The 14,828-nt window shown below is 38.6% G+C and overlaps 1 protein-coding gene across 1 annotated transcript in view; it reads left to right on the top strand.

Moving 5' to 3' along the window:
- mllt3 (MLLT3 super elongation complex subunit) overlaps nucleotides 1-14,828 on the top strand; it is an 82,176-nt gene that overhangs the window by 30,593 nt on the left and 36,755 nt on the right. Inside the window, exons 3-4 of the mRNA XM_079842972.1 lie at nucleotides 14,464-14,546; nucleotides 14,683-14,826. Of these exons, the coding sequence (XP_079699098.1) occupies nucleotides 14,464-14,546; nucleotides 14,683-14,826 (227 nt within the window). The remainder of the gene's footprint in view (nucleotides 1-14,463; nucleotides 14,547-14,682; nucleotides 14,827-14,828) is intronic.

Below are 14,828 nucleotides of genomic sequence, written 5' to 3'. Positions count from 1 at the left end.
CTCCTCAATGGTACCACCTTTTTGCATGTATAACCCTTTCTATTCATCTTTTACTTTGGTAAACAGTCAAATAACTTAAATATGTCATTGATATAGGGATGCACAGTATATTGATACTATTTCAGTTATTGGGGGATATTCAAGAATATGTTTATCCATTAGGTCCATAGGTTCCTATTGCCGTCACCTTATTGTTCACTTAAAGTTAATATTTAAAAACATAATTTAATAACACTCTTAAATGTAACATCTCATGCACATTGCCTAAATTCACTTATTAGTTTTAATTTATTTAGACAATTTATGATGTAGGAAAAAGAGCTACACTTTCTTCCCCAATTGCAGGGGAAGAATTCTAATTTTATTTCAGATATTTTGCGGCAATTTCCCAAGAAGTGACAATTTAGTTCCCTGAACACATGGAATGGAAACGCTGGAATGGAAAATTTATATTTTTACATTTATAATTTTAATATCTGCCATTTATCAGTTATTGGCAATAACATGAAAATAATCGGATAATTGTCTTATTGGCCAGAATTTGAATATTGGTACATCCAGAAATGTAAGTATTGCAGTGCCTTTAGACAGTATATTTAGTATATGTTGACCAAACCTTCTTCCAAACTAGCTAGGTTTCCATCCAAATTTGCGAATTTAACTCCTTCCCCGCCAAGCACAGAATTTTCCGTTATTTGTGAGAAAACGTTTCCCCGCCAAGCACAGAATTTTCTGTGTTTCCGTATTTTTACTGTTACACACTAGGGGGGGCGCTATTACGCATCTTCTGAATGAGTACAGAATCTCCTGATCGAGTACAGAATCTCCTGATCAAAACACAGACGAAGAAGTCACAAAAAAACAAGTGATCGTATGTAAGCAGATGCATATGTAAAATAACGTGATCATCAACATTAAACATCATATAAATCAAAACTGCCTAATGATACTGAATAAAATGTGGACCCAGGACGAGCTATAGGACTGTGAAGCTTTAGGGGTGTTGATGGACTCGATCTACTCCATCTGTGTTTGATCATCGTTCTGATTCTGATCTGGATGTTGTCTTTGACAAAAACGTTTGTCATTTTCTTTGTTCAAAACGTTTTTTATGAAACTTACCCATATTTAAGTGTGATAAAAAGGAATGCATGAAGCTAGAATATATATGGGCATTTACATTTTTGTGAAAATGATCAACCCTTGTGGTGGCTGGCAACTTTCTTTTTTTTTTTATGCTGGTGGGGAAAGAGTGAAATTATGTGCAAAATTGGAATATTGCATAAAACATTTGTGACTAAAGTACTGTTTCCATTCCATGTGTTCAAGAGAACTAAATTGTCACTTCTTGGGGAAATTGGTGCAAAATATCTGTAATGAAAATGGAAGTTGCTGAAATCGTGGAAGAAACTGTGGCTTTTTTTCCTCCATCATAAATGACTTTCGTTTCAGAGTTATCCAATCACATCCACAAGATGCGCATAAAAATGGATAATGGATTAAACCTAGTAAGGATGCACGATATCGGACTTTTTGCCGATATTTTTCAACTCATTTTGGCCGATGCCGAAATGTTTTCTTCATTCTGGTTTCAGATTTCTGAGGTCTCCTTACTAAAAGGATACTTGTTAAAGATAAATAAATGTTAATAAAGTTCTTTTTATAATAAGAGTATATTTTATCTAAAAATAACAATAATAAAGTTAGGGATTTTTCATCCCAGGCAGATGCAGTTGTAACCTAAAATATTTTATTTTTGGATTTAATTTTTGTGCACATGAAGTGGGGGTGGCATGGCATCAGTTGATGCTGTCTTTAGCTTCAAATAATAATAAAAAAATATTATTTTAGTGCTACTTTGATTATTTTTCATCATCCATTTCATAAAATTTTATTACAGATTGATAAACGGTATATAAAAGTATTTAATTTACAAGTGTCATGCTTGTGCTTTGACATCATTTCTGCTTTATTTATTCAGAAAAATAAATAACTTCAAGTTATTTTTGTACTTTGTATACTTTTCATTTTATTACTATAACAACAGTGCCCCCACTAAATAGGCTATATATAACATTCTACCTTGCGGGAGCTAGGACCTGGAGGAGCTTCAGCTGCTGTGGAGGCTGCTGCGCACGATTGGGCTTGTTTTGGGACAATTTTGTTGTGAAAACTTGGCAATCCTGCATTGATTCACAAATTGAAGGCAGCATTTAAAAACTGGCAATATAAATCACCATACATGCAATGTATTTGCTGGTTTTTGCTGGTTTTCATTTCAAGAATGACCACACGGCTGACATGATCTTGAGTTATTGCAGGCTCATATCAACACGTTATCGGCATAATTTTTTCATATCTGCCGATTTTTATATTGTAAACGTTTATCGGCCGATTCCGATGTCATGCCCATAATATTGTGCAGCCCTAAAACCTAGCTAAAGATACCTGGACAGGCATCACTTATACAGCTTAGGTTGCGAGCAAACCTAGAAAATGAAAATTCGTAAATTCTGTTTGCAGGTTCAGGCAGGTGGTCTTAAGCTGATAGTAAGCACTTATTGTGGTTGGACGACCGTATGAGAGCTGTGTTGAACTGCTGAAGACTCACCTCCTCAAATGCTTTTTCATTCATTGTACATTTAAATGTAAGCATTTAGCAGATGCTTTTATCCAAAGCGACTTACAACTGAGGAATACAGGAAGCGATCCGTCATGAAGAGGCGCAGAAACACAAAGTGCCTGAAATACTACGTTTTGGACATTACTTAGAGTAGCAAAAGCTAGAATAGGGAGGGAATAGAGGAAAATAGTTGTTGTTTTTTTAGATGAGATTAAGTGCTCACGGAAGAGATGAGTTTTCAGCTGTCTGTTGAATGTTGTCAGTGATTCTGCCTTCTGGATGGAGGTGGGAAGATCGTTCCACCAGCAAGGAACAGTGAATGAAAATGTTGTGGAGAGGGATTTCATGCCTCTCTGTGATGGTACCACTAGGGCTGCAACAAACGATTATTTTAATAATCGATGAATCTAACGATTATTAGAATGATTAATCGACTAACCATCGATTATTGTCATTGACATAGACTAATCAGTAATTTTTTTACGATTTAAATTTGAGTTATACATATTCTAACTATAATATATAAAAAAGAAAATCACTTCAGCTTTTGAAATGGTTGTTTTAATTAACTTAGCCAAGTTCTCAGAACTCAAATCACACACAAATGCTCTCTAAGCATTGTTTAAATATTCTGTTCGCTTTCAATTGAAAAAATAAATAATTATAAACAAAAATTAGCTGCATTACAGACAAAAAAAAAATAGATGTTTGAATGTAAACATCTCTTGGCAGCAGTATTAAGAGCTTCATTTGTAAAACAATAACAGGCCCCGCTGCTTTTCTTAAAACTGAAACAGAAAAAGAGGACATTTACTTCAGGACACAAAGAATGGTAAAAAAATATATTAATCTGCAAATGACATTACAGACAAAATGACATGGTATTAATCTCTTAAATGACAATTGAGCTGACAGATTCTCATTCACCTTTTAATTAACGATATGAAAAAGTAACTGACATGATATTCTTCCTAACATCACCTAGTATTGCATTCTCTAATAAAGAGATTTACCGCTAGTTAGTTAGTTAGTTAGTTGTTTCCTCTTTTAAGTGCTCCAACATGCACGTTGTGCTCCTGTGAAACGTTTCGCCTTGCACGTCTCAATCAGCTCCTGGTTCAGTAGTCAGGACACTGATCAGGACACGAATCAATGGGCTAACTGCCTTATCAGTGCCCTGACTACTGAACTAGGGAGCTGATTGAGACACAGCCTTAGTTTGAAGTTTTCCCACATCTTGCTAGTTCAGATTTGTTTGTCATTCGCGCTGTTTTCTTCTACCGCAACATTTTTAAGGGCTGCATTACACTCTAGCGCTACAGTGCCGTAGCGGTCAAATTGCGATATTGCAGGCCCTTACATTAGGTCACATGAGATCAAATGACTACTCGAGAACAAAGATATTTGTCGACAATGTCGGCTAATCGTTTCAGCCCTAGATACCACAAGCCGTCGCTCCTTAGCTGAGCGAAGGCTTCTGGTGGGGGGTGTAGACTCGTAGGAGCGAGTGGAAGTATGCGGTGCTGAGCTTCTGGTGGATCTGTAAGCAAGCCTCAACGCCTTGAACTTGATGCGAGTGGGAGCAAGTGCTGAGAGATGAAGAGAGGCATGGGCCATTTTGGGTTAGACAATACATGCTGCTGCGTTCTGAATCATTTGAAGTGTTTGGATCGCACACAATGGAAGTCCAACCAGAAGCGCATTGCAGTAGTCAAGCCTAGAAATGACCGGGGCCTGGACAAGAAGCTGCTTTGCATGCTCTGTTAGGAATGGTCTGATCTTCCGGATGTTGTGCAGCGCAAACCTGCATGAGCGAGCGGTCTTTGAAATGTGGTCTTTGAAGGACAGCTGGTCATCGAAGGCTACTCCAAGATTTCTGACCGACCCTGAAGGGGTATTCAAGGATGAACCTAGCTGGATGGTGAAGTCGTATTTCCAAACCTTCCTAATGAGGTTTAACCTTCCTTTTAAGCCAGCAGTGCACTGCCAAATCATATTCTCATGGCACCTGCTAAAACCAAATATATTTGATTGGAAAAAGCATCTAGCAATGCTCAAATGCTGGCTAATGATATTTAGAGATTTCATGTAGTAACAAAGAGGCAAGGTCAATTCAAACACTGTCTGGCGGTCAGTGCGGGTCGACATTTCTTTAAGAGTAGCGCTAGGGTCTTACCAAGAGTTTGTCTGCTGTCAATATTGTGCTCGAGTCTGGGACCAATTATGGACCGACCCATTTCACATCGCAAATGATTTGTTATTCCAGGTCAGCCAGCACTCAAATGAAAATGAATGGGAGGATTTTATGAGTCTTGAGTCACAGCAAGGGCACTGCAATTGCAAGCTACCGTCGTCTCTTTAATGAGGCTGCGGCCACCTCAATGGTTCTGGTCCTTCTTGTTGAGCAATTTAAAAGATTCAGGAATACAACATTTAGCTGTTGTGACAACTTAATGCTACATTTGTCGTACTTAACTGGGTTGATTAGCTCTGAATGCAACAACAGCAGCCTCAATAGTCCAGCAATCTGTGAAGCATGGTGACCTACTGACATGGGCAGGTGATTATCTAAACTCTGGAGCTGTGGAACATATTTTGCAGGTCCTCATTAAGCTTGCCCTCTTAGTTTTTTTTACTATTGGCTGTCAATAGATTTTAATCATGGTATGTGCCTCTACTGACTCATTTAATTCAATGTGAAAACGCAAAAATGCAAGGGACAGATCTTTTTTTGGAAATAATTTAATTGGTTTCCTGACTGAACACATGCAATATAATTAATTAAAAATATTGCAATTATTTAAAATATATTCTAAATAATATAATATTTGCATGCATTAGTAACACAACTTTGTTTGTCTGGCTGCACTGATTTGATTTTCAACAGTAAATCCCTGTTAATAATTTCTGGGTTACATTTTATATTATGATCAGCATGAAAGGGGTTTAATGGCTTGAGCACTGTAGTTGTGGCCTTGGTTGAACCCTGTGCAGGTGGTCCGCTGTAAAGGAAGATTGTTTATGCTGCAGGTATATCGTTCTGTGGAAGCTTTAGGTCAGATATGAGATTGTAATCTGAGACCGAGTGACCTTTAGTGTCACTATGCCTGGATATTGTGGAGAAATGAGTCGGTACTGTTTGTTTTTATGCATTTAAAGGGATGGTTAACCCAAAAATGCAAACATTTTCATTTACTCACCCTCATTTCGTAGGTTTGAATGGTTAAAAAGGTTTGGTGTGAGGCTTTTGTTTATCTTCGAAACACAAATGAAGATCTTTAGATTTCTGTCTCTCCATTGGCAGCTGCGCAACGACCACTTTGACACCTCAAAAAGTTCATAAAGAGATTGCAAAACGAATCCATATTAATTGAGCGGTTTAGTCCAAACCTCATTGGTTCCTGTGAAAGGTCAAACGTCCTGCGTAACACAAGAATGAACCCAGGGTTTTTCCTACATTGAAAATTTTCTGCCGGCCGCCAAAACAAATTTTTGTCCCACCAAAGCCTTATTTGATCAGTTATTGTGATTTATGATTGATGTAGAATAGATGACTGCGCTTGCGTTAACTGAGTGACAGAGAGAACGCTCACACTCTCTCTGTCTTCAAAATAAGCATTCTTAGCTTTCTAATATTTCACATATTACATTAATCAAAATCAAAAGGTTGGAAGACCGAATCCATGTTGCACGTGGCGCTATCAGACAATATTTTCCTTTAATTCCCGCTGGGTGTGAATTGCGCTCAAAACGTAGAATCTTCTCTGACCAGCTGACATAAAGCATACTTTCAATAAACGGGAAACAAATCCTATCCGGTCATGAAGTGTTTTCTGTGTGTTGACAAATCTTTCGCGATGTTCTAACAGACGGGATTCGCACGCGTCTGCTAATGTCCGATTCGCCACCTTTCAAAAACAATTATCTGTAAATAGTGTAAAAATGAGGAACAAAAACAAACAGCAAGGTAGGCTATCAAAATAAGATAAGCTAAAATTACCAACTTTCTTTGAATTTATTTAATTAATTATTATATATATATATATATATGTATATATATATATATATATATATATATTTATTGTCAGTATTGCGCTTGCAGATCACGTGGGTAGGGAACTTTTTTACTGTGCGTGTGTATGTGTGTATGGATGACCATGTCTGTCAGCCACCACCGAAGACCATTTTTGACCCAGGAAAAACCTTTGAACCTCATTGGTTCTTGTGGAAACTTTTTGAAGCGTCAAAGTAGTTGTGTAGTTGTGATTTCATCAAAAAGATCTTCATCTGTGTTTCAAAGATGAAAAGTCTTATGGGTTTGGAACGACATGAGGGTGAGTAAATGATGACAGAATTTCATTTTTGGGTGAACTATATTAAAGGATTCTTTAAGCAAGGTAATATGAATTAAATCTGTTAGTTTAGGCAGACTAAGTATGCTGTGGTTTGTGGTGTCTTTCCTTTCTTTCTTTTTTTTTTGTATAATTTGGCTAGATGTCTTCCGGCTACCCCTCGTTATGACCCAGTCTCAGGAAAAGGGCAAATACATTCTGACTGGCATTGTTTTATAATTGTGTGTGTGTGTGTGTGTGTGTGTGTGTGTGTGTGTGTGTGTGTGTGTGTGTGTGTGTGTGTGTGTGTGTGTGTGTGTGTGTGTGTGTGTGTGTGTGTGTGTGTGTGTGTGTGTGTGTGTGTGTGTGTGTGTGTGTGTGTGTGTGTGTGTGTGTGTGTGTGTGTGTGTGTGTGTGTGTGTGTGTGTGTGTGTGTGTGTGTGTGTGTGTGTGTGTGTGTGTGTGTGTGTGTGTGTGTGTGTGTGTGTGTGTGTGTGTGTGTGTGTGTGTGTGTGTGTGTGTGTGTGTGTGTGTGTGTGTGTGTGTGTGTGTGTGTAAATGGTGGGGGGGAGGGGTTTCAATAAAAGTGTGCAGCTCATTCTCGGATCTGATTCTGATTCTGCTGTAGCTGTTGGCTGAGTTCCTCATGGAGGTCAATGAGTGTATTGTGCACTTCACTCGTATAGTCTGTCAACTCCAACCCGTCCCCCAACCAATCCCCCCCCCCCCAAAGCAAAAGATCTTGAGCTGAGATAACAACCAGACAGATTTTAAATTCAGTTCTGTTGTCTTTTGAGTTGAGGTGGATCTACTTTGACCTACATTCTCACCTTTTTCTAACCTGTCTTGCAAGTTATTCAGCAGGTAGTGTATGGCGTTTCTAAGGGTAAGTGTGGCAGATAACGGGTTTCCATGAGATTTTGAAAAGCTCTTCTGATTTCCAGATTGGAAAAAGTTGACAAACAAGGAGTCCATAGACATTATTTGTATCAACAATATTGTGTGTGTCTGTGTAATATAAATAAATATAAACAACATAAGAATAGGCCTATACTTCATATATTCTTATTATATTGAAATCTATAGAACTGTTCCTCCAGTGACACTCATTCTCATCAGTTCAAGATGAATTTAATCACATCTTGCTCTGGCAGGAAACGCATGCCTAATATGCCTATTTGACTCATATAATGTTGATTAAATAATGATGCTGTTGGAATTGAGTACTATGTAACCTCCCACTGCTTGATAAAGTAATGAATCTAAAGTAATGATAAAGTAAAATGTCAGTGTCTTGCCTCTTGTTACTGCTCATCTAATTAAATGATTAGTGATCAAGTAAAGATCATTATTATATCCGTGCTCTAAATGCTGTAAAAATGTTGTTCATTGTTATTTAATGATGTCTAATGCATTGCAATATTTACAATAGAGTTCAACTTGTTAATATCCGTTTTTTTTTAAGTTTAAGAACAAATATTGTTAAGCTACATGCATAATTATTATAAATTAATTAGTAAAATTACAACGTTTTTGAAATATAGCACAATGAATGTCATGTCAACTTTCCACGACTTTTCGTGTGAAATGGCAGCCTAGCCCATTTCTAATGACCAAATTGTACAAAAGCATATCATTTAAAAAATGTCCTGGGTAATTTACATGAAGTTCATTGTGGAGTTCATAGTTAGCACCTCTGTGTGATTTGTTGCCTGTAGGAGCTTCTGGCTCTGTGTGTGATATTTTAGCCCATGACATGCAATTTGCTTGGCTAGTGTGGACTACGTTTTAAGCCAATCACCTTAACACCATGTGGCACGCCATTGGTTGAGCCAGAAGTAGATGTTTAGAGTGCTGCGGTACTGACTATGTTTTTGTGTGCCATCACAGAAGTTAGCATCACCCTGGTTCCCTCGACAAAAACCCAATAGGATTTTATCCTATTTTTGATTTTTTAAAGGTATAGTTCACCCAAAAATGTGGGTTTACTCACCCTCAAGCCATCCTAGGTGTATATGACATTCTTCTTACAGACGAATAAAATCAGAGTTATATTAAAAATGTCCAGGCTCTTCCAAGCTTTATAAAGGCAGTGATTGGCTGTTTCTGTTTTGAAGTCCATAAAAGTGCATCCATCCATCCATCCATCCATCATATAACCGCTCCAAACTGCTCCGGGGGGGTTAATAAAGGCCTTCTGAAGTGAAGCGATGCGTTTGTGTGAGAAAAATATCCATATTTAAAAGTTTACAAACTGTAATCTCCAACATCCACTAACTGTCGTACGCGCATTCAGGAGAAACTGGCGTTCCAGCTTATGACGTAGGATGCACCAGTAAGAATATGCTAGTTCTCGCGAAAAACAAGTTTTGTTTTGGTCCATCCTCTGCGCTTCCACGGTCGTCACCGGAACTTACGCTAGCCGGTGTCCTACATCATACGCTGGAACGCCAGTCTCTCGGAAGTTAGAGATTATAATATAACTCAGATTGTATTCGTCTTAAAGAGACAGTTCACCCAAAAATGAAAATTACCGCATGAGTTACTCACCCTCAAGCCATCCTTAAGGCCTGTACACACCGGGACGAATATCGCGCGCGCTTATCGCCAGCGTTTTTCGTGCCGTTTTTCGGCGCGTCTTGAGTGTTCACACCCAAGCGATTTTCACTGGCGCTGCGCCGCGTGAACGTGCACATTCAGTCGATGCGCTCGCGGTACACAAGGTGGTGCTGCGGCACTTTAAGCCTCTGACACTCGCTTGTCACACAGAAGGAGAAGAGAGACAGTATTTACGTGCTTGCCAAAACCATAGACATATTATGTATATGGACAAAACCATTCACACACTTTTTGCTAACTGGCAAGCAGCATTAGCAGTTCATCTTCTTCTTTGTCTACTTACTACTTCTTCGTCGTATCAATGTGTGCTCGGCAAGACCGTTTTGTGCTTGAGCGCCACCAAGTCGTGTTTTACTGTCACTTCAGCAGCTCCAGGCACGTGAACAAAAGCGCCGATCTCATTGGTCGGACAGTTTTTTACGCGCCGCGTCAAAATAAAAAAACGAACCCGAGGCGTTTTTTTTTAAATGACGCTTTTACGCCTGGCGTTTTGCGCGTCGGTGTGAACACTCACATTGGCGCCCATTGTTTAGTCCCGAGGCGTTAAACGTCGGCGATAAACGCGTGCGAAAATCGTCCCGGTGTGAACAGGCCTTTAGTGTAGCTATAAAACATTATTCTTTAAGATCTGCCACTAACAAAAGCTTATGATTCTTACACGCTTGACCTCAGTGTCACAAGGCTTCCAACAACTCTCAGTCTTTGTTTAAAGCATTTTTCCCTAAAAGTTTGAGTTATAATAGTTTCTAGAGTTCAGTTATAAACACAATGAGGCTGTGAAAATAGTGAGTAGATGAGTTTACCTGTTCGGCTGAGGATGTTTCATGTCCCTGACAACCTCTCTAGTCCCTGATTTTTATTTTAATTACATTTTTTCACACAAGTGTGACCTGCCGATACCGATTTTTACAGATCTTTTCTGGTGGGTCTAACAGTAGGATATTAATAAGGTAAGAAATACTACAGAAATGAATGTAATCAAATGTAAAATAACACTATGGAAAGTCTTCAGTGCTTAAATTAAATAGAAATGAATCCTTACAATTAAAGTTACAAAAGTTATTCAGTCAAGAGCAGAGAGTGATTTTCCTTGTCTTTTGTTCTTTGATGAACATGGTAGGCAGCAGGTATATTAGGCTGCTGTCACTTCAAGAGCTTATGCATAGATCTAATACACTGTTCACAACATGCGTTATCTTAACTATTTAACGTTTCAAAGCTGACTGTGTTTAACTGAATACTTGCTAAGATGGGCATTTTGACTGTTTAAGCTCAGTAAGCCACTCATTTTGGTACTTACACGAATCACAAGTTGTTTGAGAGGCAAAATTATGCGCAATACAAGCACTATTTAACCGTTGCGAATGAGTGAGAGGAGACAGGTGTGTGTCACGTCACCATCGGAGAGACGAGCAATGTGCAGCTGACGTTATTGCATGTACTGCTGGCAAAAAATACAGACCGGCCTGGGCTAAACATGGCGAAAATCGTCTGATTCTGGTCCCTAGCCAGTCGATCAGTGCATCTCTAGTTAGCAACTGCCTTTTACAAGACAAGTAAAAGCTTTAAAAAATCAAAAGAGGGTATTACTGATGTATTTTATGTTGTAGAATAAAACTTGAAGATATCTTGCGCTTGTGTTCACCACAGACGTTATTTCAAGTCAAAAACCCATTGACTTCAGGACGCTGGACACGGATGTGCTAAAATGCTAACTCCATTTCCAGTGGCAGTGTTTGCAAAGCACATCATGGCCACATTGCATTGACTTTCAGAGGTGATGCTAATTGAATGCAAAATTATGCAGAGTTGCATGTTAAATCTCCAAAATACAGTACGTGTGCCTGTCTGAGTAACGGCAACAAGCAAAAACCAGACGCCTTCAGTAAGAGCATATACCACTTGGGTTTGGAGAGCTTGTTGAAGTGTTTTGAATAGCTAAGAAATCACACAGGAGAGAAAGAGAAAGCATCTTATAAACAAAACATCCCATAATAGTCTCACCCTTCTCACTGCCTGTGGCTTCACGGGACCAAATTAATGCGCCGTCCTAAACAGACCCTTTCAAGGGACGATAACTAAACGTGACCTGGCACGGCAATCAATCTCTGTAATATTTGTTTAGCGGCTGCTGTTTCGGGATCCGGCGACCTTAGGCTCGAGGTCAGTCATCGTCTAGCCATTAAAGTCATCCCATAGCCTGGGGGGGGAGGGGCTCAGTTGCTATGTAACCTTAGCATGCCGATTGCTATTGAGCTTTGTCAGTAGGAGCGTGTTTCCTTCAAGAGCAACGCGGAGAAAATAACGAGAGCATCTTGGGTTTTTCACTGCCTCTTTGAAGGAGTTCCATGTTGGTTCATCGAGAAAGACTTCAAGGCGGCGTTTTAAGTCAATATCTGCATGTACTACCACGCAAGATTTTTGACATCTTTTGAACCATCTATTAAAAGTGTATCTGTGCTGCCTAAAATTGTTGGGGAAACTTCATCTTTTTTTTCTTTTTTTCTTTGAATACCAAATCAGCAACATTTTTGAGAGTTTGAGGTTAATTGTCATACAAAAACATTTTATTTTAATAATGGCTTAATTTGACATAATGTTGAGTACATTTCATTGTATTAAAAGACGTAAGGAAAGAACTAGTTCCTCTTATTTCACGTTATCTGCAGGTGTCCTTGTATCCATTTACGCTCAACAGTGCATGTTGACTAATTGGTGATGCTGTTAAGAAGCTCTTTTGGGATTTGGAGAGCGAGACAAACAAGTGTTCCCATGGGGCGTCACCTGACCTAAACTACTGGGTGTTTATCCTGAAATGTCTAATTGGGACAGAGTGTGTGTGTGTGTGCGTGCGTGCGTGCGTGCGTGCGTGCGTGCGTGTGTGTGTGTGTGTGTGTGTGTGTGTGTGTGTGTGTGTGTGTGTGTGTGTGTGTAAGAGAGAGATAAAAAGGCACAGATGTGTCTGGATGAATAGCATTGCATCGCTGTAAAACAAGTGTGTCGACACAGATAATTTATTCACTGTGGAGGTTTGGTGTTTTGAGATTATGATGATGAATGATTTGTGTAAGCAAAACTAAATGCGCTTTGGAGCCGTTTGTTTTCATAAGTAGCGTCTCTTGATGAAGGCCATAAATTAAAATAACAAGATTGAAGCGCATTGCTTTCATGTTGCACAAAGGATTTGGCCATAAAGACATATAAATAATGCAGTTAATCGGGGAAGATGTCACGCACGTTACAGGTCATTTAAACTGCAAGTCTAAACGCTAATAAGCTCCCGTGAGAGGCTATGAACCTTTTTAGAGCGCCTCCCTGAGACACGGTGGAGATGTGGAGTTCATTGCGACTTTTCACCATATATTTTTACTTGCAATGAAGGTTCTTGTTTACAAAGGGTTAGACGGTTGCTTTATGTATTTATATTTTTATTTCTGAAGGATCATGTGACATTGAAGATGGCAGCTCGAAATTCAGCAACAATCTAACCGTTTTTACTGTATTTGATATAAAATAAATGCAGTCTTGATTAGCTTAAAGGGATAGTTCACCCAAAAATGAACATTTTGTCATTTACTCACCCTCAAGTTGTTCCAAACCTGTATGAGTTTCTTTCTTCTGCTGAACACAAAAGAGGATATTTTGAAGAATGTTGGTAACCAGACAGTTGACGGTAGCCATTGACTTCCAAAGTAGGAATAATATTTTTGTGTGTAATAAACAATATTATTCGGGGTAACACTTTTTATTACAGTGTCCTTGTTACTTATGTTACATGTATTTACCATAGTAATAACAGTATATTATGCATAATTACATGCAACTAACCCTCAACCTAATCCTACCCTAGCCCTATATTAAATGCATGTAGTTAATTAATATTACTCAGTACTTAAATAAATAATTGCATTGTAACAATGACACCATAAAATAATGTGTAACCTTATTTTGCCTTAAACTTGACTGTTCCTCCAGTGATGCTCGTTCACACCAGGTCATGATGAATATAATCCCATATTGCTCTGGCACGAAACGCATGCCTAATACGCCTATTTGACTCATGTAATGTTGCTTGAATAATAACAATGCTTGATTTTTGAGTATGTAACCTCCCATTGCTTTCACGCACACCTCAGATCTTAAAGTCTCAAGAAATGGGTGTGTAAAACTGTGAAAAAGTGGGAGTGTATGGTGTGGGAAGAGGGGAGACAACAACCAATAAAACACTGACCTACAACGTACTCATATAGACAAACGAATAGAGTCGGGGGCACCTTGATGCATTTCAAAAATATAACCGTATGTCACATAAATCTTATCATTAGAGATTAACAACTTTCACAAATCAAATACAAATCAATAAATGACTGTGAGATGATGGCCAAAAACTAAAACATCTGTTTGATTTTGATTGAGCTGCAAAGGTTCCGCCCTCTTCTTCAGGGAAGCAGCAGCTAATTTGCATTTACAGATACATGCACAAAACTAGTATGTTTTTCCTTCCACTCAAAAATGGGCATTTACAACATGGTGTAATAAATTATTTGTGTGGTATTTTGAGCTGAAACTTCACATACACAATTCTGGGGACACCGGAGTGTTATATTACATCTTGTAAAAAAGGGCATAATAGGTCCCCTTTAACATCACAACAAAATGTGTTATGGGGTTTCATGATCCTTTTAAAGGAAAAAAAATAGTACATTTCATTTTTTGCTTTTAATACTTACTTTACAACAGGCACTCAAGCTATATTATGACTAAAACATGACACCCTATAGCCACGGTTATATTCAGAATATAGCAGACCTTTTTGTCCCTTATTGCTTAAAGTATTGGTTATTTTCATGTTAAAATTAAACTAACAGTCTCTCTTTCTCTCTCTTGCAGTGTGCAAGGATCCACCATATAAAGTTGAAGAGTCTGGATACGCTGGATTTATCTTGCCTATTGAAGTTTACTTTAAAAATAAGGTACTGTCTGGTTGTTTGTGAATTATTATCCGAATAAACGAGTGTATTTGATCTGTGACATCAAATTAAACCAATCCAAACAGCATTGTGACTATGTACATTGGGTAAATGTAATATTCTTGTCGCTTTTCACCAGGAAGAACCAAAAAAAGTGCGCTTTGACTACGATTTGTTCCTGCACTTGGAGGGCCACCCACCTGTCAATCATCTCCGCTGTGAAAAGCTCACGTTCAACAACCCAACTGAGGAGTTTCGTAGGAAGCTGCTCAAGGCTGGAGGGGT

The sequence above is a fragment of the Gobio gobio genome (assembly GCF_949357685.1).
Source record: "Gobio gobio genome assembly, chromosome: 2".
NCBI classification, from domain to species: Eukaryota; Metazoa; Chordata; class Actinopteri; order Cypriniformes; family Gobionidae; genus Gobio; species Gobio gobio.
Note: the sequence above shows the minus strand (reverse complement) of the source record. Positions and strands in the feature narration are given on the sequence as shown.